This window comes from Cetorhinus maximus, unplaced genomic scaffold, assembly GCF_964194155.1.
Source record: "Cetorhinus maximus unplaced genomic scaffold, sCetMax3.hap1.1 HAP1_SCAFFOLD_1462, whole genome shotgun sequence".
NCBI lineage: Eukaryota > Metazoa > Chordata > Chondrichthyes > Lamniformes > Cetorhinidae > Cetorhinus > Cetorhinus maximus.
Window position 1 is genome coordinate 17,265 of NW_027597403.1, and position 27,729 is coordinate 44,993.

Here is a 27,729-nt window from a genome sequence, read left to right on the forward strand (position 1 = left end):
TAATAAGGGGGGGGGTGCCAGAGGTGGGTGGGTGCACGGAGGGTGGGGGATAGAGGGCTTCACCCAGCCCCTGCTGGGGTTGAGTCTGACAGAGGTCCTGCTGTGGGGATGAAAGGTGGATAGATGGTCAGACTACTTCTGGGGTGGCGGGCAGGGGTGGGGGCCAGACTGCTCTGTGTCTGTGTGAGGAGATTTACTCTGCCTTTGCGGGGGACTGCTCTGTGTCTGTGTGAGGAGATTTACTCTGCCTTTGGGATATTGTTTAAGGTGGGAAATGTGGGACAGACAAATTACACAGCGTCCAAAGCTGGAGTGGTGGCCCTGACGAAGACCAGTGCAAAAGAACTGGCCAGGTACTTAATATTGTGTCTTACAGAGTGTGTGCCTGTGTGTGTATGTGTGTCACTGACAGGGATTTATATTGTGAGAGATTGTGTGTTACAGTGTGTGTGCATGTATGTGTGTTAATGATTGGGTATTATACTGTGTGATATTGTGTGTTACAGTGTATGTGTGTTACTGACTGGGTATTATACTGTGAGATATTGTGTGTTACAGTGTGTGTGTGTGTGTGTGCGTGTATGTGTGTTACTGACTGGGTATTATACTGTGAGATATTGTGTGTTACAGTGTGTGTGTGTGTGTGCGTGTATGTGTGTTACTGACTGGGTATTATACTGTGTGATATTGTGTGTTACAGTGTGTGTGTGCGTGTATGTGTGTTACTGACTGGGTATTATACTGTGTGATATTGTGTGTTACAGAGTGTGTGCGTGTGCATGTATGTGTGTTACTGACTGCGATTTATACTGTGAGAGATTATGTGTTACAGTGTGTGTGTGTGTGTGCATGTATGTGTGTTACTGATTGGGTATTATACTGTGAGATATTGTGTGTTACAGTGTGTGTGCGTGTATGTGTGTTACTGACTGGGTATTATACTGTGAGATATTGTGTGTTACAGTGTGTGTACGTGTATGTGTGTTACTGTTTGGGTATTATACTGTGAGATATTGTGTGTTACAATGTGTGTGCGTGTATGTGTGTTACTGACTGGTTATTATACTGTGTGATATTGTGTGTTACAGTGTGTGTGAGCGTGTGCGTGTATGTGTGTTACTAACTGGGTATTATACTGTGTGATATTGTGTGTTACAGTGTGTGTGTGTTACTGACTGGGTAATATACTGTGTGATATTGTGTGTTACAGTGTGTGTGTGCGCGTGTGCGTGTATATGTGTTACTGACTGGGTATTATACTGTGAGAAATTGTGTGTTACAGTGTGTGTGTGCGTGTATGTGTGTTACTGACTGGATATTATACTGTGAGATATTGTGTGTTACAATGTGTGTGCGCGCGTGTGCGTGTATGTGTGTTACTGACTGGGTATTATACCGTGAGATATTGTGTGTTACAGAGTGTGTGTGTGTGCGCGTGTATGTGTTACTGACTGGGTATTATACTGTGTGATATTGTGTGTTACAGTGTGTGTGCATGTATGTGTGTTACTGACTGGGTATTAAACTGTGTGCTATTGTGTGTTACAGTGTGTGTGTGTGTATATGTGTGTTACCGACTGGGTATTATACTGTGATATTGTGTGTTACAGTGTGTGCGTGTATGTGTGTTACTGACTGGGTATTATACTGTGTGAGATTGTGTGTTACAGTTTGTGTGCATGTATGTGTGTTACTGACTGGGTATTATACTGTGTGAGATTGTGTGTTACAGTTTGTGTGCATGTATGTGTGTTACTGATTGGGTATTATACTGTGAGATATTGTGTGTTACAGTGTGTGCGCGTGTGCGTGTATGTGTGTTACTGACTGGGTATTATACTGTGATATATTGTGTGTTACTGTGTGCGTGTGTGTGTGTGTGCGTGTATGTGTGTTACTGACTGGGATTTATACTGTGAGAGATTGTGTGTTACAGTGTGCGTGCATGTATGTGTGTTACTGATTGGGTATTATACTGTGAGATATTGTGTGTTACAGTGCATGTGCGTGTATGTGTGTTACTCACTGGGATTTATACTGTGTGATATAGTGTGTTACAGTGCGTGAGTGTGTGCGTGTATGTGTGTTACTACCTGGGTATTATGCTGTGTGATATTGTGTGTTACAGTGTGTGTGCGTGTATGTGTGTTACTGACTGGGTACTATACTGTGTGATATTGTGTGTTACAATGGGTGTGAGTGTATGTGTGTTGCTGACTGGGTATTATACTGTGAGATATTGTGTGTTACAGTGTGTGTGCGCGTGTGCGTGTATGTGTGTTACTGACTGGGTATTATACTGTGTGATATTGTGTGTTACAGTGTGTGTGTTACTGACTGGGTAATATACAGTGTGATATTGTGTGTTACAGTGTGTGTGAGCATGTGCGTGTACGTGTGTTACTGACTGGGTATTATACTGTGTGTTACAATGTGTGTGCGTGTGTGTGTGTTACTGACTGGGTATTATACTGTGTGATATTGTGTGTTACAGTGTGTGTGCGCGTGTGCGTGTATGTGTGTTACTGTCTGGGTATTATACTGTGTGATATTGTGTGTTACAGTGTGTGTGTGTTACTGACTGGGTAATATACAGTGTGATATTGTGTGTTACAGTGTGTGTGAGCATGTGCGTGTATGTGTGTTGCTGACTGGGTATTATACTGTGTGATATTGTGTGTTACAGTGTGTGTGTGTGTGTGTGTGTGTGTTACTAACTGGGTAATATACTGTGTGATATTGTGTGTTACAGTGTGTGTGTGTTACTGACTGGGTAATATACTGTGTGATATTGTGTGTTACAGTGTGTGTGTGCGCGTGTGCGTGTATATGTCTTACTGACTGGGTATTATACTGTGAGATATTGTGTGTTACAGTGTGTGTGTGCGTGTATGTGTGTTACTGACTGGGTATTATACTGTGAGATATTGTGTGTTACATTGTGTGTGTGTGTGTGTGTGTGTGCATGGATGTGTGTTTCTGACTGGGTATTATACTGTGTGATATTGTGTGTTACAGTGTGTGTGCATGTATGTGTGTTACTGACTGGGTATTAAACTGCGTGATGTGTGTTACAGTGTGTGTGTGTGTATGTGTAAATGTGTGTTACTGACTGGGTATTATACTGTGTGATATTGTGTGTTACAGTGTGTGTGCGTGTATGTGTGTTACTGACTGGGTATTATACTGTGTGATATTGTGTGTTACAGTGTGTGTGCGTGTATGTGTGTTACTGACTGGGTATTATACTGTGTGATATTGTGTGTTACAGTGTGTGTGCATGTATGTGTGTTACTGACTGGGTATTATACTGTGAGATATTGTGTATTACAGTGTGTGTGTGCATGTATGTGCGTTACTGACTGGGTATTATACTGTGTGATGTGTGTTACTGTGTGATGTGTGTTACTGACTGGGATTTATACTGTGTGTTTGTGTTACTGACTGGGTATTATACTGTGTGATATTGTGTGTTACAGTGTGTGTGCGTGTATGTGTGTTACTGACTAGGTATTATACTGTGTGATATTGTGTGTTACAGTTTGTGTGTGTTACTGACTGGGTATTATACTGTGTGATATTGTGTGTTACAGTGTGTGAGTGTGTGCGTGTATGTGTGTTACTGACTGGGTATTATACTGTGTGATATTGTGTGTTACAGTTTGTGTGTGTTACTGACTGGGTATTATACTGTGTGATATTGTGTGTTACAGTGTGTGTGCCATGTGTGTTCCTGACTGGGTATTAGACTGTGTGATATTGTGTGTTACAGTATGTGTGTGTATTACTGACTAGGCATTATACTGTGTGATATTGTGTGTTGCAGTGTGCGTGCGTGTATGTGTGCTACTGACTGGGTATTATACTGTGTGATATTGTGTGTTACAATGTGTGTGCGTGTATGTGTGTTACTGACTGGGTATTATACTGTGTGATATTGTGTGTTACAGTGTGTGCGCGTCATGTGTGTTACTGACTGGGTATTAGACTGTGTGATATTGTGTGTTATAGTGTGTATGCGTGTGTTACTGGGTATTATACTGTGTGATATTGTGTGTTATAGTGTGTATGCGTGTGTTACTGGGTATTATACTGTGTGATATTGTGTGTTATAGTGTGTGCGTGTGTGTGTTACTGACTGGGTATTATACTGTCCGATATTGTGTGTTTTTAAAAATTCTTTCACGGGGTGTGGACTTCCGAAGTGATGGTGTAGTGGTATTGTCACTGGACTGGTAATCCAGAGACCCAGGGGAATGCTCCGGGGACTCAGGTTCAAATCCCGCCACGGCAGATGGTGAAATTTGAATCCAATAAATATCTGGAATTAAAAGTCTGATGATGACCATGGAACCATTGTCGATTGTTGTAAAAACCCATCTGGTTCACTAATGTCCTTTAGGGAAGGAAATCTGTCGTCCTTACTCAGTCTGGCCTACACGTGACTCCAGACCCACAGCAATGTGGTTGACTTTTAAATGCCCTCCGAAATGGCCGAGCAAGACACCCAGTGTAACAAACCGCTACAAAGTCACAAAAAAGGAATGAAACCGGATGGACCACCCGGCATCGACCTAGACACCGGAAACGACAACGGCAATCTCAGCCCTGTCGACCCTGCAAAGTCCTCCTCACTAACATGTGGGGGCTCATGCCAAAAGCGGGAGATCTGTCTCACAGACTAGTCAAGCAACAGCCTGACATAGTCATCCTCACGGAATCATACCTTACAGATAATGTCCCAGACACCACCATCACCATCCCTGGGTATGTCCTGTCCCACCGGCAGGACAGACCCAGCAGAGATGGCGGCACAGTGGTATACAGTCAGGAGGGAGTTGCCCTGGGAGTCCTCAACACCGACTCTGCACCCCATGAATTCTCATGTCATCAGGTCAAACATGGGCAAGGGAACCTCCTCCCTCAGCTGATGAATCAGTGCTCCTCCATGTTGAACATCACTTGGAGGAAACACTGAGGGTGGCAAGGCGCCGAATGTACTCTGGGTGGGGGACTTCTGTGGCAGGTGGTGAGGGAACCAACAAGAGGGAAAAACATACTTGACCTCAACTTGCACCAACCTGCCTGCCGCAGAAGCCTCTGTCCATGACAGTATCAGTAGGAGTGACCACTGCACAGTCCTTGTGGAGACGAAGTCCCCCCTTCACGTGGAGGATACCCTCCATCATGTTGTGTGGCACTCCCACCACGCTAAATGGGATAGATTTCAAACAGATCTGGTAACTCAAAACTGGGCAACCATGAGGCGCTGTGGGCCATCAGCAGCAGCAGAATTGTACTCTAACACAATCTGTAACCTCATGGCCTGGCATATCCCCCACTTTACCATTACCATCAAGCCAGGGGATCAACCCTGGTTCAATGAAGAGTGCAGGAGGGCATGCCAGGAGCAGCACCAGGTGTACTTAAAAATGAGGTATCAACCTGGTGAACCTATAACACAGGACTACTTGCGTGCCAAACAGCATAAGCAGCAAGTGATAGACAGAGCTAAGCGACCCCACAACCAAAGGATCAGATCTAAGCCCTGCAGTCCTGCCACATCCAGTCGTGAATGGTGGTGGACAATTAAAGAACTCACTGGGGGAGCAGGCTCCACAAATATCCCCTTCCTCAATGATGGAGGAGCCCTGCACATCAGTGCAAAAGATAAGGCTGAAGCATTTGCTACAATCTTCAGTCAAAAGTGCCTAGTGGGGGATGATCCATCTCGGCCTCCTCCAGAGGCCCCCAATATCACAGACGCCAGTCTTCAGCCAATTCAGTTCACTCTGTGATATCAAGAAACAGCTGAAGGCAGTAGATACTGCAAAGGCTATAGGCCCTGACAATATTCCAGCAACAGTATTGAAGACTTGTGTCCCAGAACCTGCTATGCCCCTAGCCAAGCTGTTCCTACAACTACAACACTGGCATCTACCCAGCTATGTGGAAAATTGTCCATGTATGTCCTGTACACAAAAAGCAGGACAAATCCAACCCAGCCAATTACCCCCCATCAGTCTACTCTCGATCATCAGTAAAGTAATGGAAGGGGTCATCAACAGTGCTATCAAGTGGCACTTGCTTAGCAATGACCTGCTCACTAATGCCCAGTTTGGCTTCTGCGAGAGTCACTCAGCTCCTGACCTCATTACAGCTTTGGTTCAAAATGAACAAAAGAGCTGAACACCCGATGTTAGGTGAGAGTGACTGCCCTTGACATCAAGGCCGCATTTGACCGAGTGTGGCATTAAGGAGTCCTAGCAAAACTGGAGTCAATGGGAATCGGGGGAAACTATCCACTGGTTGGAGTCATGCCTAGCACAAAGGAAGATGGTTGTGCTTGTTGGAGGTCAGTCATCTCAGCTCCAGGACACCACTGCAGGAGTTCCTCAGGGTAGTGTCCTCGGCCCAACCATCTTTAGCTGCTTCATCAATGACCTTCCTTCCATCATAAAGTCAGAAGTGGGGATGTTCGCTGATGATTGCACAATGTTCAGCACCATCCGCGACTCCTCAGGTACTGAAGCAGTCCATGTCCAAATGCAGCAAGACCTGGACAATATCCAGGCTTGGGCTGACAAGTGACTGTCTCCAACGAGAGAGAACCTAACCATCGCCTCTTGATATTGAATGGCATTACCATCACTGAAACCCCGACTATCAACATCCAGGGGTTAACATTGACCAGAAACTGAACTGGACTAGCCATATAAATACTGTGGGTACACGAGCCAGTCAGAAGCTATGAATCCTGCGACAAGTAACTCAATTCCTATTGTGTGTGTGTGTGTGTGTTGGTGACTGGGTATTATACTGTTTGATATTGTGTGTTACAGTGTGTGTGTGTGTGTGTTGGTGACTGGGTATTATACTGTGTGATACTGTGTGTTGCAGTGTGTGTGTGTTTGTGCATGGGTATTATACTGTGTGATATTGTGTGTTGCAGTGTATGTGTGTTACTGACTGGGTATTAAACTGTATGATACTGCGTGTGTGTGTATTTGTGTGTTAGTGACTGGGTATTATACTGTGTGATATTGTGTATTGTACTGTGTGTGTGTTACTAACTGGGTATTATACTGTGTGATATTGTGTGTTGCTATGTGTGGTGTATTACTAACTGGGTATTATACTGTGTGATATTGTGTGTTACAATGTATGCATGTGTGTTCCTGACTGGGTATTATACTGTTTGATATTGTGTGTTACTGTGTGTGTGTGTTACTGACTGAGTATTATGCTGTGTGATATTGTGTGTTACAGTGTGTGCATGTGTGTTACTGAATGGGTATTATACTGTGTGATATTGTGTGTTACAGTGTGTGCATGTGTGTTACTGAATGGGTATTATACTGTGTGATATTGTGTGTGTGTGTTTTACTGACAGGGTAATATACTGTGTGATATTGTGTGTTACAGTGTGTGCATGTGTGCTACTGACTGGGTATTATACTATTTGATATTGTGTGTTACTGTGTATGTGTGCATGTGTATTACTGACTGGGTATTATACTGTGTGATATTGTGTGTGTGTGTTTTACTGACTGAGTATTATACTGTGTGATATTGTGTTACAGTGTGTGCATGTGTGTTACTGACTGGGTATTATACTGTGAGATATTGTGTGTTACAGGGTGGGTGAGTGTGTGTGTTTTACTGACAGGGTAATATACTGTGTGATATTGTGTGTTACAGTGTGTGCATGTGTGCTACTGACTGGGTATTATACTATTTGATATTGTGTGTTACTGTGTATGTGTGCATGTATATTACTGACTGGGTATTATACTGTGTGATATTGTGTGTGTGTGTTTTACTGACTGAGTATTATACTGTGTGATATTGTGTTACAGTGTGTGCATGTGTGTTACTGACTGGGTATTATACTGTGAGATATTGTGTGTTACAGGGTGGGTGAGTGTGTGTGTGTTACTGACTGGGTATTATACTGTGTGATATTGTGTGTTACAGTGTGTGCTTGTGTGTTACTGACTGGGTATTATACTGTGTGATATTGTGTGTTAGAGTGTGTGCATGTGTGTTACTGACTGGGTATTATACTGTGAGATATTATGTTACAGTGTGTGCATGTGTGTTACTGATTGGGTATTATACTGTGTGATATTTGTGTGTGTGTGTGTGTGTTTTACTGACTGGGTAATATACTGTGATATTGTGTGTTACAGTGTATGTATGTTTGTTACTGACTGGGTATTATACTGTGTGATATTGTGTTTTACAGTGTGTGTATGTTTGTTAATGACTGGCTATTATACTGTGAGATATTGTGTGTTACAGTGTGTGCATTTGTGTTACTGACTGGGTATTATACTGTGTGATATTGTGTGTTGCATTGTATGTATGTATGTTATTGACTGGGTTTTATACTCTGTGACAGTGTGTGTAATAGTGTGTGTTTCTGTGTGTTGCTGACTGGGTATTATACTGTGTGATATTGTGTGTTACAGGGTGAGTGTGTGTGCTACTGACTGAGTATTATACTATGTGATATTGTGTGTTACGAGGTGTGTGTTACTGACTGGGTATTATACTGAGTAATATGTGTTACAGGGTGGGTGTGTGTGTGTTACTGACTGGGTATTATATTGTGTGATATTGTGTGTTGCATTGTGTGTGTGTTACTGACTGGGTATTATATTATGTGTTACAGTGTCTATATGTTACTGACTGGGTTTTATACTATGTTGTGTGTTTGTGTGTGTTTATGTGTGTGTGTTACGGACTGGGTTTTATACTGTGCGATATTGTCTGTTACAGCATGTGTATGTGTTACTGACTGGGTATTATATTGTGTGTTACAGTGTGTATGTGTTACTGACCGGTTATTATACTGTGAGATATTGTATGTTACAGTGTGTGTGTGTGTTACTGTGTATCTTACATGGTGTGTATGTTATACAGTGATTACTATCTGTGTGTTAGCAGTGTGCACTTTTACTGGCTGTTACTGAATCTGAGTTATTTGTTGTGTTACTATGCGTGTAACGCCATGTGTTTTATATAGAATGTTATTGCACGTGTTTTAGTGTGTGTCACACTGAGTGTATCACTTTGCTTGTGTTGCTTCAGGTTCGGAATCAGGTGCAACACTGTCCTCCCGGGATTCATTGATACACCAATGGCAGCGAAAGTCCCTCAGAAAGTACTGGACACGGTAAGGTTGTGGTGTCAAATCACAGGAAAGAAACTGGCTGCGTTGGAATTCAGAATTTTTGATTAAGGATTTACGTGCCATTTGTTCTTGTATCCTTGTTTTCACCTCTCCTTCCAAATGGGTTCTCAGTCGCACTTGACACAGTTTCACACACACAGGACACAATTCCACACATGTTCACTCAGGATGCAGTTCCACACACACACACACACACACACACACACACACAGGATGCAGTTCCACACACCCACACAGGATATGGTTCCACACACACACACACTCACACACAGGATACGGTTCCACACACACACACACAGGATATGGTTCCACACACACGCACAGGATATGGTTCCACACACACACAGGATATGGTTCCACACACACACACACACACACACACACACAGGATACGGTTCCACACACTCACACAGGATATGGTTCCACACACACACAGGATATGGTTCCACACACACACACACACACACACACACACTCACACAGGATATGGTTCCACACACACACACACACACAGGATACGGTTCCCCACACACTCACACAGGATATGGTTCCACACACACACAGGATATGGTTCCACACACACACACACACACACAGGATACGGTTCCACACACTCACACAGGATATGGTTCCACACACACACACACAGGATATGGTTCCCCACACACACACACACAGGATACAGTTCCCCCCACACACACACAGGATACGGTTCCACACACACATACAGGATACGGTTCCACACACACTCACAGGATACGGTTCCACACACACTCACAGGTTATGGTTCCACACTCACACAGGATACGGTTCCACACACACTCACAGGATACAGTTCCACTCACACTCACACAGGATACAGTTCAACACACTCACACAGGATACAGTTCCACACACAGTCACACAGGATACAGTTCCACACACACTCACACAGGATACGGTTCCAAGCAGACTGACACAGGATACGGTTCCACACACACTGGTTCCACACACTCACAGGATATGGTTCTGCGCAGACTGGCATAGGGGACGGTTCCACGCACTCACACAGGATACAGTTCCACACACTCACACAGAATACAGTTCCACACACTCTCAGAGGATACAGTTCCACACACTAACACAGGATATGGTTCCAGGCAGACTGACATAGGATACGGTTCCACACAAACTCACACAGGATATGGTTCCACGCACTCACACAGGATACAGTTCCACACACACTCACACAGGATACAGTTCCACACACACACACACAGGATACAGTTCCACACACACAGACACAGGATACAGTTCCACACACACTCACACAGGATACAGTTCCACACACACACACAGGATACAGTTCCACACACACTCACACAGGATACAGTTCCACACACACTCACACAGGATACAGTTCCACACACACTCACACAGGATACAGTTCCACACACACACACACAGGATACAGTTCCACACACACTCACACAGGATACGGTTCCACACGCACTCACACAGGATACGGTTCCACACACACTCACACAGATACAGTTCCCCACACACACACAGGATACAGTTCCACACACACTCACACAAGATACAGTTCCACACACTCACACAGAATACAGTTCCACTCACACTCACACAGGATACAGTTCCACACACACTCTCAGAGGATACAGTTCCACACACACTAACACAGGATACGGTTCCAAGCAGACTGACACAGGATACGGTTCCAGACACACTGGTTCCACACACTCACAGGATATGGTTCTGCGCAGACTGGCATAGGGGACGGTTCCACGCACTCACACAGGATACAGTTCCACACACTCACACAGAATACAGTTCCACACACTCTCAGAGGATACAGTTCCACACACTAACACAGGATACGGTTCCAGGCAGACTGACATAGGATACGGTTCCACACAAACTCACACAGGATATGGTTCCACGCACTCACACAGGATACAGTTCCACACACACTCACACAGGATACAGTTCCACACACACACACACAGGATACAGTTCCACACACACACACACAGGATACAGTTCCATGCACACTCACACAGGATACAGTTCCACACACACTCACACAGGATACAGTTCCACACACACTCACACAGGATACAGTTCCACACACACTCACACAGGATACAGTTCCACACACACTCACACAGGATACAGTTCCACACACACACACACAGGATACAGTTCCACACACACTCACACAGGATACGGTTCCACACGCACTCACACAGGATACGGTTCCACACACACTCACACAGATACAGTTCCCCACACACACACAGGATACAGTTCCACACGCACTCACACAAGATACAGTTCCACACACTCACACAGAATACAGTTCCACTCACACTCACACAGGATACAGTTCCACACACTCTCTCAGAGGATACAGTTCCACACACACTAACACAGGATACGGTTCCATGCAGACTGACACAGGATACGGTTCCACACACACTGGTTCCACACACTCACAGGATAAGGTTTCGCGCAGACTGACATAGGATACTGTTCCACGCACTCACACAGGATACAGTTGCACATACACTCACACAGGATGCAGTTCCACACACACTCACACAGGATACAGTTCCACACACACTCACACAGGATGCAGTTCCACACACACTCACACAGGATGCAGTTCCACACACACTCACACAGGATGCAGTTCCACACACACTCACACAGGATACAGCTCCACACACACACTCACACAGGATACAGTTCCACACACACACACACACACAGGATACAGTTCCACACACACTCACACAGGATACAGTTCCACACACACTCACACAGGATGCAGTTCCACACACACACTCACACAGGATACAGTTCCACACACACACACACAGGATACAGTTCCACACACACTCACACAGGATACAGTTCCACACACACACACACAGGATACAGTTCCACACACACTCACACAGGATACAGTTCCACACACACTCACACAGGATGCAGTTCCACACACACTCACACAGGATACAGTTCCACACACACACACACAGGATACAGTTCCACACACACTCACACAGGATACGGTTCCACACACACTCACACAGATACAGTTCCCCACACACACACAGGATACAGTTCCACACACACTCTCAGAGGATACAGTTCCGCACACACTAACACAGGATACGGTTCCATGCAGACTGACACAGGATACGGTTCCACACACTCACAGGATAAGGTTTCGCGCAGACTGACATAGGATACGGTTCCACGCACTCACACAGGATACAGTTCCACATACGCTCACACAGGATACAGTTCCACATACACTCACACAGGATACAGTTCCACATACACTCACACAGGATACGGTTCCACGCAGACTGACACAGGATACAGTTCCACTCACACTCACACAGGATACAGTTCCACACACACACACAGGATACAGTTCCCCACACAGTCACACAGGATACAGTTCCACACACACTCACACAGGATACGGTTCCACACACACTTACACAGGATACAGTTCCACACACACTCTCACAGGATACAGTTCCTCACACACTCTCACAGGATACGGTTCCACGCAGACTGATAAAGGATAGGGTTCCACACAATCACACAGGATACAGTTTCTCACACACTCAGACAGGATACAGTTCCACACACACTCACACAGGATACGGTTCCACAGACACTCGCACAGATGCAGTTCCCCACACACGCACAGATGCAGTTCCCCACACACATACAGGATACAGTTCCACACACACACTCACACAGGATACAGTTCCACACACTCACACAGAATACAGTTCCACTCACACTCACACAGGATACAGTTCCACACACACTCTCAGAGGATACAGTTCCACACACACTAACACAGGATACAGTTCCACACACACTCAAACAGGATACAGTTCCACACACATTCAAACAGGATACAGTTCCACACACACTCACACAGGATACAGTTCCACACACACTCACACAGGATACAGTTCCACACACACACACACAGGATACGGTTCCACACACACTCACACAGGATACGGTTCCACACACACTCACACAGGATATGGTTCCACACACACTCACACAGGATACGGTTCCACACACACTCACACAGGATACAGTTCCACACACACACACACACACACACACAGGATACGGTTCCACACAAACTCACACAGGATACAGTTCCACACACACTCACACAGGGTATGGTTCCACACACAAACTCACACAGGATACAGTTCCACACACACTCACACAGGATACGGTTCCACACACACTCACACAGGATATGGTTCCACACACAAACTCACACAGGATACAGTTCCACACACACTTACACAGGATACAGTTCCACTCACACTCACACAGGATAGAGTTCCACACACACTCTCAGAGGATACGGTTCCACACACACTAATACAGGATACAGTTCCACACACTCACACAGGATATGGTTCCACACACACTCACACAGGATATGGTTCCACACACACTCACACAGGATATGGTTCCACACACATTCACACAGGATATGGTTCCACACACACTCTCAAAGGATACAGTTCCTCACACACTCTCATTGGATATGGTTCCACGCAGACTGACACAGGATACAGTTCCACACACACTCACACAGGATACAGTTCCACACACTCACACAGAATACAGTTCCACTCACACTCACACAGGATACAGTTCCACACACTCACACAGAATACAGTTCCACTCACACTCACACAGGGTGCAGTTCCACACACACTTTCAGAGGATACAGTTCCACACACACTAACACAGGATACAGTTCCTCACACACTCTCACAGGATACAGTTCCACGCAGACTGACACAGGATACAGTTCCACACACATTCACACAGGATACGGTTCCACGCACTCACACAGGATACAGTTCCACATACGCTCACACAGGATACAGTTCCACATACACTCACACAGGATACAGTTCCACATACACTCACACAGGATACGGTTCCACGCAGACTGACACAGGATACAGTTCCACTCACACTCACACAGGATACAGTTCCACACACACACACAGGATACAGTTCCCCACACAGTCACACAGGATACAGTTCCACACACACTCACACAGGATACGGTTCCACACACACTTACACAGGATACAGTTCCACACACACTCTCACAGGATACAGTTCCTCACACACTCTCACAGGATACGGTTCCACGCAGACTGATAAAGGATAGGGTTCCACACAATCACACAGGATACAGTTTCTCACACACTCAGACAGGATACAGTTCCACACACACTCACACAGGATACGGTTCCACAGACACTCGCACAGATGCAGTTCCCCACACACGCACAGATGCAGTTCCCCACACACATACAGGATACAGTTCCACACACACACTCACACAGGATACAGTTCCACACACTCACACAGAATACAGTTCCACTCACACTCACACAGGATACAGTTCCACACACACTCTCAGAGGATACAGTTCCACACACACTAACACAGGATACAGTTCCACACACACTCAAACAGGATACAGTTCCACACACATTCAAACAGGATACAGTTCCACACACACTCACACAGGATACAGTTCCACACACACTCACACAGGATACAGTTCCACACACACACACACAGGATACGGTTCCACACACACTCACACAGGATACGGTTCCACACACACTCACACAGGATATGGTTCCACACACACTCACACAGGATACGGTTCCACACACACTCACACAGGATACAGTTCCACACACACACACACACACACACACAGGATACGGTTCCACACAAACTCACACAGGATACAGTTCCACACACACTCACACAGGGTATGGTTCCACACACAAACTCACACAGGATACAGTTCCACACACACTCACACAGGATACGGTTCCACACACACTCACACAGGATATGGTTCCACACACAAACTCACACAGGATACAGTTCCACACACACTTACACAGGATACAGTTCCACTCACACTCACACAGGATAGAGTTCCACACACACTCTCAGAGGATACGGTTCCACACACACTAATACAGGATACAGTTCCACACACTCACACAGGATATGGTTCCACACACACTCACACAGGATATGGTTCCACACACACTCACACAGGATATGGTTCCACACACATTCACACAGGATATGGTTCCACACACACTCTCAAAGGATACAGTTCCTCACACACTCTCATTGGATATGGTTCCACGCAGACTGACACAGGATACAGTTCCACACACACTCACACAGGATACAGTTCCACACACTCACACAGAATACAGTTCCACTCACACTCACACAGGATACAGTTCCACACACTCACACAGAATACAGTTCCACTCACACTCACACAGGGTGCAGTTCCACACACACTTTCAGAGGATACAGTTCCACACACACTAACACAGGATACAGTTCCTCACACACTCTCACAGGATACAGTTCCACGCAGACTGACACAGGATACAGTTCCACACACATTCACACAGGATACAGTTCCACACACTCACACAAAATACAGTTCCACTCACACTCACACAGGATACAGTTCCACACACACACAGAATACAGTTCCACTCACACTCACACAGGGTACAGTTCCACACACACTTTCAGAGGATACAGTTCCACACACACTAACACAGGATACAGTTCCACACACACTAACACAGGATACAGTTCCTCACACACTCTCACAGGATACGGTTCCACGCAGACTGACACAGGATATGGTTCCACACACACTCACACAGGATATGGTTCCACACACATTCACACAGGATATGGTTCCACACACACTCTCAAAGGATACAGTTCCTCACACACTCTCATTGGATACGGTTCCACGCAGACTGACACAGGATACAGTTCCACACACACTCACACAGGATACAGTTCCACACACACTCACACAGATACAGTTCCCCACACACACACAGGATACAGTTCCACACACACTCACACAGGATACAGTTCCACACACTCACACAGAATACAGTTCCACTCACACTCACACAGGATACAGTTCCACACACACACACAGAATACAGTTCCACTCACACTCACACAGGGTGCAGTTCCACACACACTTTCAGAGGATACCGTTCCACACACACTAACACAGGATACAGTTCCTCACACACTCTCACAGGATACGGTTCCACGCAGACTGACACAGGATACAGTTCCACACACACTCACACAGGATACAGTTCCACACACTCACACAAAATACAGTTCCACTCACACTCACACAGGATACAGTTCCACACACTCACACAGAATACAGTTCCACTCACACTCACACAGGGTGCAGTTCCACACACACTTTCAGAGGATACAGTTCCACACACACTAACACAGGATACAGTTCCTCACACACTAACACAGGATACAGTTCCACACACACTAACACAGGATACAGTTCCTCACACACTAACACAGGATACAGTTCCTCACACACTCTCACAGGATACGGTTCCACGCAGACTGACACAGGATAGGGTTCCACACACTCAAACAGGATACGGTTCCTCTTTGTCTTGATTTCCTTAATCGGATATCTCAAATGAGATAGATCTGATTATCTTCCCTGCCATTGACCTGAGTCCATATCATCAGTACAACGTCATTTTGAACCTTGAGCCTGGTGGTAGGCCTATCCCTGTATCTAAACTCGCTGAAGCTTCTAACCATCCCTTTTATCACAGAAAGTGGCTTTTCAACACAATTTTAAATTTAATAATCCACAGTATTTGCTCTGTTAATCTGTTCCTGATGTACACAGTATAAATATACATTTTCAGAAGCCGTTTATTGATTGTCACCGATTGAGTGGACAATTGATTGATTGCATGAGCAGGTTATTGATAGGTTCAGCTGACTATTGATTTAGTAACTGACTGATTGAGTTGAGTATTGATTGATTAAGTAGAGTATTGACTGCAGCAAAATACTGCAGACACTGGAGATCTGAAATAAAATCAGAAAATGCTGCAAAAACTCAGCGGGTCTGGCAGCATCTGTGAGGAGAGGAACTGAGTTAACGTTTTGAAACATTAACTATGTTTCTCTCTCCACAGATGCTGCCAGACCTGCTGAGTATTTCCAGCACTTTCTGTTTCGATATTGATTGCAGCACAGGGGATTGAGTAGGTCCGCATTTGGTCGAAAAGGTGTGCAACACAGCAGTTATTCCCCCTCATACCCAGTAAAAGGGAGCAGGACTTCCGAGCGAGGCCTTGCTCTGTCTGGACCAGGAGTGCACCTGTCTATATGCCCCGTATCTGGTAATGCAGCGACCTCTGAGTCTTCAACACAGATGCTTGTCGGTGGGTTCACTTCACTGAGATTTTCACCCGCCCGTTAATGTTCCCCTCGACTTGGAATACATGAAAGCAGTAGGGTAGTCACACTGAACTAGCGGACAGAGCTAACCTTGGCTAATTCGTGAATCTCCTACAATTGATTGTACACTAGGAAGTTAACTAAGTGACCAATCTGCCTCGTGACACTCAGCCTTGAGGTTCGCACGTGTAGAAAGTTGAGGGATGGCGAATGAGGTGGCCAGTGCCCATCCAAACTGCGAGGCAGCAGCTTCGGGAATGGGAGGCAGTAAGAGGCCGAGGGTAAGCCGGATGTACTTGCTGTGTGTTATTGATGGAATCCGATTTCCCTCTCCCCACCCTCCAGGTTTTGCAGCTGGTGCCCCTGGGACGACTAGGAGACCCTTCCGGTGAGTAAGGCTCCTTCGGTTAGTAGAGACCGTCGTGGTGCAGCACAGCCTCTGACAGAGCTGGGGGGAGCTGGGGGCTGCTCATGTATCTCGGAGACAGATGGTCTCATAAGAACATGAGAAATAGGAGCAGGACTAGACCACGTGGCCCCTCGAGCCCGCTCCACCATTCAGTATGATCATGGCTGATCTTGGGCTTCAAATCCGTTTTTCCGCCTGCTCCCCATTTCCCTTAATTCCCAAGAGACTAAAACTCTGTCAATCCCAGCCTTGAATGCATCCAACGACAGAGCATCCACAACCCTCTGGGGTAGAGAACTCTTTGTTTTCAAATCCCTCCCCATCTCCATGACATCCTCCAACTTCCTGAGATCCCTCCCTGGCGCTCGCCCGATTCTGCCCTTTCATGTATCCCCGAGGTTGATGGCTGCGCCTTTGGTGGTCGTGCCTTCAGCTACCTGGGCCCTGAGCTCTGGAATTCCCTCCCTAACGCTCCCTACCTCTCTCTCTCTCTCTCCTCTTGCATGACGTTTGTTAAAACCTACCTCTGTGATCATTATCTGTCCTAATATTTCCTGCCTCAACAGCATAAAAACCCACCACAGTCCTCCCTCTCTTCAGTTCCGAAGAAAAGTCATATCGGAATGTGACCTCGGTTTCTCTTTTCACAGACGCTGCCAGACCTGCTGAGCTTTTCCAGCATTTCCTGTTATTTCTAATACCTCTGTACATGGCACGGTGTCAGAGTTTGTATGATAATGCTCCTGTGATAACGCTTTGGGAACTTTTACCATCTTAAAAGATGCAGTTATAAATGCAAGTTCTTTTTCATTTGTCACGCTTGATCCCCAGGACCACGGTGAGAGGCTCCTCCCTCTCTTTCTCTCTCCCCATATTTTAAGAAAGAGCTGCATTCTGTCAGCACCTCGGGACATCCCAAAGCGCTCTACAGCCAATGAAGCACCATCTTTCTGAAGTGTAGTCACTGTTGTCAATGTAGGAGACAATGTAGGCAGCCGATTTGCGCACAGCAAGATCCCACAACCGGCAACGCGATTGCACCCTGCTTTTCTTCCTTTTTGCGAGTGATGGCGGCTGAGGGATAAATATCGGCCAGAAGGCCGGGTAGAAATCTTGGAAATAGTGCCGTGGGGTGTTTTGTGCCCGGCGGAGAGGGCGGACACAGCCTCTGGGTTTAACCTCTCATCCGATGGCTCTCCCGTCCCTCCTCCCCTGGAGGAGCTGACCCTTAACTGGGTTGAGCTGTGCATGTAGCACTGTCTCCGCTATCTTGCTCCTTGTGGGAGTATGCCCCAGTGAAAAAACAGGCCATTTTGTCTCAGCGAGCCTGCTGCAGCATTATTCTCCGCCTGTGCTTCCCAGTCTAATCCCAGTGCCTCCTTGGTCTCCAACACCCATTCATACTCCTCTGTTCCAAGAAATTGCCTCACTGCCTTTTATTGGAAGTAATGGATTGTGGCAGAGAATTATAAGTTTAGCCAGATAGCCGTTTGATCGGTGCTATCCATTTACCTCCTGGCTGCCTCTCGCTTTTTTTTAAACTTCAGAAAAGGGCGCACTTAGAGGTGACCACGATAGAGGCCTTTAACACTCTGGATGGGTTGCACAGCACAAATGTGAAGAGAGTGTTTCCACTTGTGGGGGAAGCCAAAACTAGGGGCAAGCTAGGTATTCCAGTCGAAAAATAAGGAGAAATTTCTGCTCTTGGAGAATGGGTAGAATGTGGAACTGGTTGCCACAGGAAATGGCTGAGGCAAAGAGTGCTTTCAAAAGGAAACTAGATAAGTACATGAGAGGGAAGGGAATAGGAAGATATACTGAAAGGTCGATTCAATGGGAGGAGGCTTGTGTCAAGTATAAAAACCAGCAGACTTGTTAAAATTTATTCTTTCATTGGGTGTGGGTGTCACTGGCAAGGCCAACATTTATTGGCCATTCCTCATTGCCCCTGGACTGAGTGTCTTGCTCGGTCATTGCAGAGGGCAGTTAAGAGTCAACCACATTGCTGTGGACCTGCAGTCACGTATAGGCCAGACCAGGTAAGGGCAGCAAATTTCCTTCCCTATAGGGATATTAGTGAACTAGATGGGTCTTTGCAACAATCGATGATAGTTTTGTTGTGGTGTCTTTGACAAACGGACCACAGGAGACTCAGGTACAGGTTTCGATTGTTTACTCGAGCAATTGCAAGGAGGGCACCATCTCAATACAGCTTGAGACAGTACTCTGCTAAGCTACAAGTGTTCATTATATTTATACATTATTGGTCACATACAAGAACAGTTTCCAGATTTCGATCTTGTCAACATATAGGTTTACATTAAACTGACAAGTCTAGTGACAAGTACATGTATTGTATGTCCCTGTTTGTTTCTCACCCAGGCAGAGACCCCTCCCTCGTACCTAAACTAAGACAAGACCATCTGTTCTTTCCCTATCTGCTGTAAACAGGCTCAATCTTAATTGTTTTTCACCCTAAGGCTCCAGCCTGACTCCCAAAGCTCCCAATCTATCATATTTACATTCTTCTTCTCCCAATATGGCCTTGCTGATGCTCGCAAGCCCTGAGAATATGCAAGGTTTAGATTTCTCTCTGTCCAGTCTCACCTTTAACTGTTAACTGCTTACGCAGACAGGTTTTTGCCTGCTTTTGCTTGTTTGGCTTTTACGTATTGATTTCCTTCAATAAGTCCTAGCTGTATCCCTTTATTGTATCCCTTTATTTCCCCCTAACAGTTTCATGGTCACCATCACTGAGACTAGCTTTATTTATGAATTGAATTTAAATTCTACCAATTGCCATGGTGGGATTTGAACCTGTGTCTCCAGAACCTGGACCTCTGGATTACTAGTCCAGTGACATAGCCATACACCACCATCTCCCCTCACTAGCTGGGCTGAATGGCCTGCTCCTTGCTGTATATTCAATGAACCTTACCATAAGGGAAGGCAATGGCATAATGGTATTTTCACTGGACTGGTATTCCAGAGACCCAGGGCAATGATCCGGGGACCCGAGTTCAAATCCCACCACGGCAGATGGTGAAATTTGAATTCAATAAAAAATTAAAAGTCTAATGACTTTTATCAATGGTTTCATTGCTGATTGTTGTAAAAACCCATCTGGTTCACTAATGTCCTTTAGGGAAGGAATCTACTGTCCTTACCTGGTGTGGTTTACAAGGGCAATTATGGATGAGCAATAAACCTGAACAAATAAAGGAAAATAAATAAATAACCCTTGGATGTTGGTTTGACTGCACTTGATGTACTGTGCGCACTTCTGGCCTCCATGTGGTGAAAATGTTATAGAACGATTCACAAGGGTGACAGCAATTGAGAGGTTCTGTGTATCAGGAAAGGCTGAGCAGGCTGAGGGCTGACCCGATAAATGATGCAAGAGTTGGATAGGGTGGATGTAGAGAGATGAGCTCCCACACGTGGGGAAGAGCAGAGCCATAAGTACAAGATGGTGAGAACGTAGATTTTACTACCACGGGGAATGGTTGAGGTGAATAGCATTGAAGCTAGATATACGAGAGAGAAAAGAATAGAAGGATATGGTGACGGACTTGGGTGATGAGGGGTGCGAGGAGGCTGAGGTGAAGCGTAAACACCAAGACCTTGAACTGATGCCTTCTCTCTCAGGCAGACATAGAAGATCCCATGGTACTATGATGTTGAGAGAGACTTGGGTGTGCTCGTACAAGGAACACAGAAAGTCAGCATGCAGGTACAGCAGGCAAATAGGCAGACAAATAGCATGCTGGCCTTTATTGCAAGGGGATTGGAGTACAAGAATAAAGAAATCTTGCTACAATTGCACAGGGTTTTGGTGAGACCACATCTGGAATACTGTGTACAGTTTTGGTCTCCACATTTAAGGAAGGATATACTTGCATTGGAGGCAGTACAGTGATGGTTCAGTAAATTGGCCCCTGTGTTGAGGGGGTTGTCCCATGATGAGAGGCTGAGTAAATGGGGTTTAGAGGAATGAGAGGTGATCTCATTGAAACCTGCAAAATCCTGAGGGGGTTCGATCGGGGAGACGCTGAGAGATTGTTTCCGCTGGTCGGAGAGTCTAAAACACGGGGTCTCAGGATAAGGGACCGATCATTTAGGACTGAGATGAGAAATTACTTCACTCAAAGGGTTGTGAATTTTTGGAAATCTCTACCTCAGAGGGTTGTGGATGCTCCATTGTCGAATACATTTAAGTCTGGGGTAGACAGATTTTTGGTCTCTGAGGGAATTAAGGGATATGGGGAGCGGGTGGGAAAATGGAACTGAAGCCTAAGATCAGCCATAATCATATTGAAGGGTGGAGCAGGCTTGAGGGGCCGTGTGGTCTAGTCCTGTTCCTACTCCTTGTGTTCTTGCTGTTCGTGGGACCCTGTTGCACACAAACAGGTTCATTATCAGTCTGTAAGTCCTTCCAATATGCCTGATGGCATCTGGTAAAGAGTGGGAGAGTTTCCTGGTCAGCCATACTGCAGAAGGCAATAGCAAACCACTGCAGTATTTTGCCGGGTATAATCATGGACCAATCTAGTGGAAGCCCGTGGTTGCAAATACCCTCTTAGGGCCTGGGACCTGAAGGAGGAGGAGGGCGACGATGATATCTGGAATGAACCGCTTGAAAGAGTGGCGGAAGCGGGTTCAGCATTGCTTTTCAAAAAGGAATTGTAAAATTAGTTGTAAAGGAAAGATTTGCTGTGGGGAAAGTGCAGGGGAAGTGGGATCAATTGGTAGCTCTTTTTTCAGAGAGCTGTCACAGGCTTGATGGCCCAAATGGTTACCTTCAGTGTCAGCTGTGGATGTGTTGGTCGCACTCTCACCCCTGAGCCACAAGGTGCTGAGTTCCCGGACCTGAGCACAACAATCAAGGCCGGTAACTCCTATGCACTACTGAGGGAGCGCTGCACTGTTGGAGGTGCTGCCTTTCGGATGACACATTCAACCGAGGCCCCATCTACCTGCTCAGTAGAAGATCCCCTAGCAGTGTTTTGAAGAAGAGGAGGGGAGTTATCCCCGGTCTCCTGGCCAATGTTTGTCCCTCAACCGCCATCACAAAAAAGCAGATGATCTGGCCATTGCTGTTTGTGGGAGCTTGCTGTGCGCAAATTGGCTGCTGCATTTCCTGCATCACACTTAAAAAAAAAGTATTTAATTGGCTGTAAAGCAGTTTGAGATGTCTGGTAGTTGTGAAAAGTGCTACATAAATGCAAGTATTTCTTTTCTTTTGCACTATATGATTATATGACGTATGGTTCGTGTGACCACAGGCTACCTCTCTTGTAAGTACATGTAGCACAGCAGGTGTAAAGCAGACTGTTCCTCCTGTCTGTGGTTTCTGACTGCCTCTATCTCTCCGCAGAGGTGGCCGCCGTTTGTTCCTTCTTGGCCTCTGACGACAGCAGCTACATCACGGGAGCCAGCCTGGAGGTGACAGGTGAGAGCTTCACACTTGGTCCTGCCCACCTTGGGCAGACGGAAGAAAGAGACTGCTGGACCTGGAGGTGACAGCAGGCTGCGGCCGGGCCAGACGATGCCGAATTCAAACCGCATCGCGGTGTCACGTGGTCAGGCCTCATGGTGTGTTGTTACGGCCATGGAGTTTGGCTTTCTCGCCAGCTCTTCCCCTCCTGAATGCACACATTTCACCAAAAGTGACCATTCTTCACACGCGAGCCTAGCCCCCTCAGTGTTGGTGGGCTAATCCTCCACTGGAGCATCACAGCCTTGAACCCCATTCTCACCCAAACAGCCATTACCAGTGACCAACATCTGTGCCTTACCCCAGCAGCCACCAACAGATTGTGAGAACATAACTACATTTTTATCCTATTTTGAACGAGAATCGGGTTAAACAGTGTGCTCACAAATCCTATCTTTCGATCAAAGTGACACTAATGACATTAGTGAAGGATGGACAGAATTTCAATAGCAAAGACTTGGTACTTTGTAAGGATAGACAAGGTATAGATTATTAAACAGAATTTGCTCATTGGGACTACATAGAATTATGTCATGTTAAGCTTGGATTAAACATGTTTTGTTTAACACAAATTAAACATATTTAAAAGAGACACATACACAAGCCTGTCCGCTATCTACAAGGCACAAGTCAGGAGTGTGATGGAATACTCCCCACTTGCCTGGATGAGTGCAGCTCCCACAACACTCAAGAAGCTTGGCACCGTCCAGGGCAAAGCAGCTTGATTGGCACCACATCCACCACCTTCAACATCCATTCCCTCTGCCACCGACGCACAGTAGCAGCAGTGTGTACCATTTACAAGATGCACTGCAGGAACTCACCAAGGCTCCTTCAACAGCACCTTCCAAACCCGTGACCTCTACCATCTAGAAGGACAAGGGCAGCAGATAGATGGGAACACCAGCACCTGCAAGTTCCCCTCCAAGCTGCTCACCATCCTGACTTGGAAATATATCACTGTTCCTTCACTGTCGCTGGGTCAAAATCCTGGAACTCCCTTCCTAACAGCGCTGTGGGTGTATCCACATCACATGGGCTGCAGCAGTTCAAGAAGGCTGCTCACCACCACCTTCTGAAGGGCAATTAGGGATGGGCAATAAATGCTGGCCACATCCCTGCAGCAAAAGAAGAAACATACACAGCTGAGAGAGCCTCTTATCACAGCACAGGGTGTGTGAAGAATGATTTCTGAACCAGTGCAGGTAATTGTTTCCTTTGCAATAAAGCTGGAGAGAGATAATATACAACAAAGGGGGACGTGTGTAGAAACAGGATACACTCAGGTGGATTGGGGAGGGTAGGGAAGGGTGGGGGGATGTTAGTGATATCAACTGATCCACACATTTCCCCAAGTGAAATTTGTAGGAAACGCAGGGAGCTCTTCAATGTATTCTTTGTGAGGCAAGCATAAGCAGCTATCTTCTCATGTATGTGAATATTACTGACACATATATGTCATTTAGACAGCTTGTGAGGGATTATGTTTCATTATGTCACTGACTTAGTTTAATAGGTAGTATTAATCAGACATTTTCAGTGCCTCCAAAGTCCTTAAATTTTTATTGGAGGTGAAGGATGTATCAGAATACCCTGTAAAACCCCAAATTGGGGCAATAGGGACATATGACCACATTGTATGAATATCCTTATATAGATCACAAGAGGTAGGAGCAGGAGGAGGCCATTTGGTCCCCCGAGCCTGCACTGCTATTCAGTAAGATCATGGCTGATCTGATTGTGGCCTTAACTCCAATTTCCTTCCTATCCCCCCCATAAACCTTAACTCCCTTGTTGATCAAAAATCTGTTCAGTTTAGCCTTGAATACATTCAATGACCCAGCTTCCACTGGGGGAGAATTCTCAAGACTAATGACCCTCTGAGAGAAGAAATTCCTCCTCATCTCCATCTTAAATGGGAGATCCTTATTTTGAAACTGTGCCTCCTAGTTCTGGACTCCCCACAGGGGTGTACATCCTCTCAGCATCCACTCTGTCGAGCCCCCTCAGGATCTTATGTGTTTCAATAAGATCACCTCTCATTCTTCTAAACTCCAGTGAGGCCCAACCTGCGCAACCTTTCCTGATTAGACAAACCCTTCATCCCAGGAATCAGCCTAGTGAACATTCTTTGAACTGCTTCCAATGCAAGTATATCCCTCCTGAAGGAGACCAAAACTGTACACAGCACTCCAGGTTTGGTCTCATCAATGCCCTGTACAGTAACAACTTCCTACTTTTATATTCCATCCCTTGCAATAAAGGCCAATGTTCCATTTGCCTTCCTAATTACTTGCTGTACCTGCATGCTGACTTTTTGTGATTCATGTACAAGGACACCCAGATCCCTCTGTACTGCAACATTCTGCAATCGCTCTCATGTTAAATAATATTCTGCTTTTCTATTCTTCCTGCCAAAGTCACATTTTCCCACATTATACTCCATCTGCAAATTGTTGCCCATTCACTTGACCTATCTATGTCCCTTTGCAGATTCTTGTTATCCTTCTCACAACTTGCTTTTCTACCTACCTTTGTATCATCAGCAAATTTGCCTATAATACTGTTGGACCCTTCATTTGTCATTAATATAGATCATAAATAGTTGAGATCCAAGCGCTGGTCCCTCTGGAACTCCACTCGTTATAGTTTGCCGATCTGAAAATAATTCATTTATCTAGACTCTTGTTTTTGTTAGCCAATCCTTTATCTGTGGTCATATATATCACGCCTAACACCATGAGTATGTAGTATCTTATGTAGTAACCTTGTATGTAGCACCTTATTGAATGCCTTTTGGAAAGCTCAGTACACTACATGTACTGGTTCCCCTTTATCCACCTGCTTGCTACATCCTCAAAGAATTCTAATAAGTTTGTCAAACACGATTTCCCTTTCACAAAACCATGTTGACTCTGCCTGATTGTATTATGATTCTCTAAATGTCCTGCTACTACCCCCTTCATGATGGATTTAACATTTTCCCAGTTAGGCTATCTGGCCAATAGTTTCCTGCTTTCTGACTCGCTCCTTTCTTGATTAGTGGTGTTTCATTTGTGGTTGTCCAATGCGCTGGGAACTTTCCAGAATCTAGGGCATTTTGGAAGATTACAACCAATGCATCCACTATCTCTGTAGCCACCTCTTTTAAGACCATTGGATGCAGGCAGGCAGGTCCAAGGAACTTGTCAACCTTTAGTCCCATTAGTTTTTCTAGTCATTTTTCTCTAGTGATAGTGGTTGTTTTAAGTTTCTCCCTCCATTTTGCCTCTTAATTTTCTGCTATTCTTGGGATGCTTTTTGTGTCTTTAACTGAAAAAATACTTGTTCAAAGCCTTTGCAATTTCCTTGTTTCCATTATTAATTCCCCAGTCTCACCCTCTAAGGGACCAGTGCTCACTTTAGCTATTCTTCTCCTTTTCATATACTTGTGAAGCTTTCACTGTCTGTTTCTGTACTTCTTGCTAGTTTTTTTTCCCTCATATTCCAATTTCTCCTTTTTTCAGTCCTCCTTTGCTGGTTTCTAAAATTTTCCCAATCTCCAGGCCTACCGCTAATTTTTTCAGCATTGTCTGTATTTTCTTTCAATTTGATACCATCCTTAACTTTCTTAGTTAGTCACAAATGGTGCATCCTTCTCTTAGACTCTTTCTCAGTAGAATATATCTTTGTTGAAAGTTATGAAATATCTCCTTAAATGTCTGCCAGTTCTTGTCTACTGTCTTTTAACCTATTTTCTCATTCCACTTTAGCCATCTGTTTGCTAACCTTTGTCATTACCTTTAATACTCTAGTTTCAGACCCACATTTCTCACCCTTACACACTAAATGTGAAATTCTCTTATGATCACTCTTACCAAGAGGATCCTTTATTATGGGATCATTAATTAAACCTGTCTCATTGCACATTACTAGATCTAAAATAGCCTATTCCTGAGTTGGTTCTAGAACAGATTCTGAGAAACTGCCCTGAATACACTCTATGAACACGTCCTCCAGGCTACCATTGCTAATTTTATTTATCCAATCTCTATAGATTAAAAACCTCCTTGCTTCACACAAGCCCCCAAACTTTTCTTGATTTATACTCTGTCCTACAGAGTAGCTACTATCTTGGGGGGTTGGAGGAGGGAGGTGGGGAGGAGGAGGGAGGTGGGGAGAAACTACTTCCACCAGTGACTTATTTCCTTTGCTATCTCTTATCTCCACTCAAACTAATTCTAC

The 27,729-nt window shown here is 45.4% G+C and overlaps 1 protein-coding gene across 1 annotated transcript in view; it reads left to right on the forward strand.

Annotated features, from left to right (window-relative positions):
- Positions 1–27,729, forward strand: part of hsd17b8 (hydroxysteroid (17-beta) dehydrogenase 8) — a gene marked incomplete at its 5' end in the record, with an annotated part of 45,180 nt that overhangs the window by 14,535 nt on the left and 2,916 nt on the right. Inside the window, 4 exons of the mRNA XM_078536736.1 lie at positions 268–353; positions 9,097–9,181; positions 17,945–17,987; positions 23,386–23,460. Coding sequence (XP_078392862.1) covers positions 268–353; positions 9,097–9,181; positions 17,945–17,987; positions 23,386–23,460 — 289 coding nt within the window. The remainder of the gene's footprint in view (positions 1–267; positions 354–9,096; positions 9,182–17,944; positions 17,988–23,385; positions 23,461–27,729) is intronic.